The sequence below is a fragment of the Poromitra crassiceps genome (assembly GCF_964638095.1).
Source record: "Poromitra crassiceps genome assembly, chromosome: 8".
Lineage (NCBI taxonomy): Eukaryota > Metazoa > Chordata > Actinopteri > Beryciformes > Melamphaidae > Poromitra > Poromitra crassiceps.
This window is the reverse complement of record NC_139629.1, coordinates 21,230,958-21,235,957: the sequence shown is the minus strand read 5'-3', so window position 1 is coordinate 21,235,957 and position 5,000 is coordinate 21,230,958. Positions and strand designations below refer to the sequence as shown.

At 47.5% G+C, this 5,000-nt stretch overlaps 1 protein-coding gene across 1 annotated transcript in view; it reads left to right on the top strand.

Moving 5' to 3' along the window:
* dab2ipb (DAB2 interacting protein b) overlaps window positions 1-5,000 on the top strand; it is a 239,474-nt gene that overhangs the window by 35,830 nt on the left and 198,644 nt on the right. The window contains 1 exon segment of the mRNA XM_083641622.1: window positions 2,985-3,100. Coding sequence (XP_083497748.1) covers window positions 2,985-3,100 — 116 coding nt within the window.

Sequence of the window (5,000 nt, the reverse complement as noted above, 5' to 3'; positions counted from 1 at the left end):
CCTATGTGGGGTTTGGCGTAACCTATGTGGGATTCGAAATAACGAAGGTTATGCCAAACCCCACATAGGTTACGCTAAAACCACCACCGCAAAGCGTCCTACCTGTAGTTGTCCAGTCGGCAGGAAAGTATCGCGGGACTTCACGAGACTTGGTGACCGAGATCACGTTTGAGGTAATTTGGTCCCTGGGAGAGACCAGGAAATAGCCTGGGGGGAAATATCACTCTGGTGGATGTTGACGGATCAGATTATGGCGATTGATGGCGAAAACGGGAATAAAAATAGCTATTTAGATGCAGGAAAGACAGGCTCACACTTGGCCCCAAATCAGCTCCATTTTACGACTGACTTGGACGCTATTGATCTCAAAACAACGCTAGGACGCCCAGAAACGCCGCGGACATCGCTCGGTGAGTGGCCAAATCATAATTATTGCCAGGAGATGGGTCCAGGTTAAAAAAAAACGAAATTCTCCTTTAAAGCCTCCAGCATCACCACCATGAGGCCATGAACAAACCTGTGCTGTACAGTACATGGGCCTGTGATGGTGCTGCTGTGATCTGAAGGGCAGATCTCACCAGTTAAACACATGTTCTATCAGTGGGTGGGACCTGCACTGATGACATCATATTGATAGACATCGGGTGGGACCTGCACTGATGACATCATATTGATAGACATCGGGTGGGACCTGCACTGATGACATCATATTGATAGACATCGGGTGGGACCTGCACTGATGACATCATATTGATAGACATCGGGTGGGACCTGCACTGATGACATCATATTGATAGACATCGGGTGGGACCTGCACTGATGACATCATATTGATAGACATCGGGTGGGACCTGCACTGATGACATCATATTGATAGACATCGTATTGATACTCGAAAAGCTTTGATTGAAACACATTGGCTTGACAGCTGCTCAAAAATGTCATATTAGCTAGTGCTTATCTAATCGCAATCGCAATCGCGATGTCAGCACGTGCGATTACATAACCGCAAAAGTGTGCGATTATTATTTTATTTTATATTTATTTATGATTTTTTCACGTCTTTTTGTGTGTGTGTGTGTGTGTGTGTGTGTGTGAGCCTCCTCTAAATTAACTTTACACGCGACGCAGCAAACACACGTATCTCTGCCATCACACTGGGTGAATAAGTAATGTTATGCGCAGCAAGGTTACATAACATCTTACCGAGAGGGGGAGAGAGAACATCCATGATCGCTAACAGTGAGCTATGCTAATAACTAGCTAGCCGTTCAGAAACGCATGTAAACAGCCGTGTGATTAGTGAGAACGTCAGTAAAAGCTGCAGGTGCTTATGCAGAACTAGTGCACGATTAAGTGCACAGTGGGTACACTAATATTAGCCCACCGCCATGTCATTAAAAGTGGCTTGTTATAGGCCCTTCTCACGGGGGCCATTTTGTGTCAAAAAGGCAGGGTAAACACAGGTGCAAGCAAAACACTAATGAGGGTTTCCAACTTCCATGATTGGAATTTGGAAACCCTCATTAGTGTTTTGCTTGCACCTGTGTTTAACCTGCCTTTTCGACACAAAATGGCCCCCGTGAAAAGGGTCTATCACAGATCATAGCCACAAACAATGCCATTCACCAATAAGGGTCACTTCAGTTCAGCACCTGCTAACCTGGTGGTTGTGTTGGCTGTGTCGCTGGGGGCAACACATGCGGTGATGGCTATCTGAAATCTGCGTCAGGCCTGCGCGCTTCACATCACTGACATTCCATCTCGGACGTGTCCAGATCTGCTGCTGGCACACGCACACACACACACACACACACGCGCGCGCACGCACGCACGCACACACACACACACACACACACACACGCGCACGCACACGCGAGCTGCAGAGAACTCTCTCTCCTCACATCTCTTTCATATAAGATCTGATACTGTGCTGTGCTGCATGTTCAGACACGGACATGAGAAGAGAACAGATAGGACTGAGTGAGACAGTGGGAGAATGGAAAACAACAGTCCTTTACAATGTACTACATGGATTGATCTCATCATGTACTCTGGTGCCATCTGTTACTGCTATTGTGCTGGTTTCAATCAAATTGAATGTAAAGTATAAATGGTGGCGTTTCTTTTTTTAGATGCACCCAATGTATCCTCGAAGAAACTTTTCTATGGGGCGTCCGGGTAGTGCAGTGGTAGATTCCCTGCCTACCAACAGGGTTGCAGGTTCGAGCCCCCGTGTTATCTCCGGCTTGGTCGGGCGTCCATATAGTACAGACACGATTGTCCATGTCCACGGTTGGGAAGCCGGATTAGGGGTATATCTCCTGGTGGCTGCATACTGTATACAGTCTACAGCGACTGAGACAGCAGGGGGGGTGGAGCAGCGACCGGGACAGCAGAGGGTGAATTGGCCTAATACAGTTGGGGATGATCCTACACCTATGCATTGATTCATCGTAGACCTAAAACAACTTAGGTTAACGTTATAGGCAACTAACTTAGTTTAAGGTTAGGCTAAGGTTTTGGTTATGGTCAAATTTTGTTGGAAATTAAAACTCATGTCACAGCAGAAATGTTTGGAATTGGGCCTGGGTAACCAGGGTTGAATTGTTTGAATACCATATGAAAGCAGTGCATTACAGTACAGTAGCTTTTGTAACTGTAACTACACATTTGATCTGAGAACAGGTTGACATACCTACACACAGAGTAGGGATAGCTAACTATGAGAAGGTGTGCAGCACACACTAGTCCCTATGGCACATGCTTGCCAATCCCTGATGGAGAGAAACAGACATTAATAAAGTTAGTATTTATTTGTCACGGCTTAATGAGCAGTTTGGCGTCTCTCTCTCTCTCTCTCTCTCTCTCTCTCTCTCTCTCTCTCTCTCTCTCTCTCTCTGTCTCTGTCTCTCTCTCTCTCTCTCTCTCTCTCTCTCTCTGTCTCTCTCTCTCTCTCTCTCTCTCTCTCTCTGTGTCTGCAGAGTCTCCTCCGGAGCGGGCGGGACGGAGACGCAGCATGCCAGGCAGCTCCTCAGACAAGACCACGCCCACCATGGAGCCCACCACCGCCACCGCCACCACGCCTTTCAGAGTCACCGTGAGTACTGTGAGTGTGTCCCTCTGTTCTGTGTGTGTGTGAGTACTGTGAGTGTGTCCCTCTGTTCTGTGTGTGTGTGAGTACTGTGAGTGTGTCCCTCTGTTCTGTGTGTGTGTGAGTACTGTGAGTGTGTCCCTCTGTTCTGTGTGTGTGTGAGTACTGTGAGTGTGTCCCTCTGTTCTGTGTGTGTGTGTGTGTGTGTGTGTGTGTGTGAGAGTACTGTGAGTGTGAGTACTGTGAGTGTGTCCCTCTGTTCTGTGTGTGTGTGAGTACTGTGAGTGTGTCCCTCTGTTCTGTGTGTGTGTGTCCCTCTGTTCTGTGTGTGTGTGAGTACTGTGAGTGTGTCCCTCTGTTCTGTGTGTGTGTGAGTACTGTGAGTGTGTCCCTCTGTTCTGTGTGTGTGTGAGTACTGTGAGTGTGTCCCTCTGTTCTGTGTGTGTGTGAGTACTGTGAGTGTGTCCCTCTGTTCTGTGTGTGTGTGTGTGTGTGTGTGTGAGAGTACTGTGAGTGTGTGTGTGAGTACTGTGAGTGTGTCCCTCTGTTCTGTGTGTGTGTGTGCATGTGTGTGTGTGTGTGTGTGTGTGTGAGAGAGAGGAAGACTGTAAATAAATAGTCTGTTAGATGTAGATCAATGCCAGCCTGCAGCTGCTCTGCTCCCCAGATGGACCCGTGCCAATCTGAAACTAATTGACTTCAGATGTTGTGTTTGGAGCGAGGCCTTTGATGTGCAGTGTCTACATGCAGCACATCTATGTGATGTGCAGTGTCTACATGCAGCACATCTATGTGATGTGCAGTGTCTACATGCAGCACATCTATGTGATGTGCAGTGTCTACATGCAGCACATCTATGTGATGTGCAGTGTCTACATGCAGCACATCTATGTGATGTGCAGTGTCTACATGCAGCACGTCTATGTGATGTGCAGTGTCTACATGCAGCACATCTATGTGATGTGCAGTGTCTACATGCAGCACATCTATGTGATGTGCAGTGTCTACATGCAGCACATCTACGTGATGTGCAGTGTCTACATGCAGCACATCTATGTGATGTGCAGTGTCTACATGCAGCACATCTATGTGATGTGCAGTGTCTACATGCAGCACGTCTATGTGATGTGCAGTGTCTACATGCAGCACATCTATGTGATGTGCAGTGTCTACATGCAGCACATCTATGTGATGTGCAGTGTCTACATGCAGCACATCTATGTGATGTGCAGTGTCTACATGCAGCACATCTATGTGATGTGCAGTGTCTACATGCAGCACATCTATGTGATGTGCAGTGTCTACATGCAGCACGTCTATGTGATGTGCAGTGTCTACATGCAGCACGTCTATGTGATGTGCAGTGTCTACATGCAGCACATCTACGTGATGTGCAGTGTCTACATGCAGCACGTCTATGTGATGTGCAGTGTCTACATGCAGCACGTCTATGTGATGTGCAGTGTCTACATGCAGCACGTCTATGTGATGTGCAGTGTCTACATGCAGCACGTCTATGTGATGTGCAGTGTCTACATGCAGCACATCTATGTGATGTGCAGTGTCTACATGCAGCACGTCTATGTGATGTGCAGTGTCTACATGCAGCACATCTACGTGATGTGCAGTGTCTACATGCAGCACATCTATGTGATGTGCAGTGTCTACATGCAGCACGTCTATGTGATGTGCAGTGTCTACATGCAGCACGTCTATGTGATGTGCAGTGTCTACATGCAGCACATCTACGTGATGTGCAGTGTCTACATGCAGCACATCTATGTGATGTGCAGTGTCTACATGCAGCACGTCTATGTGATGTGCAGTGTCTACATGCAGCACGTCTATGTGATGTGCAGTGTCTACATGCAGCACGTCTATGTGATGTGCAGTGTCTACATGCAGC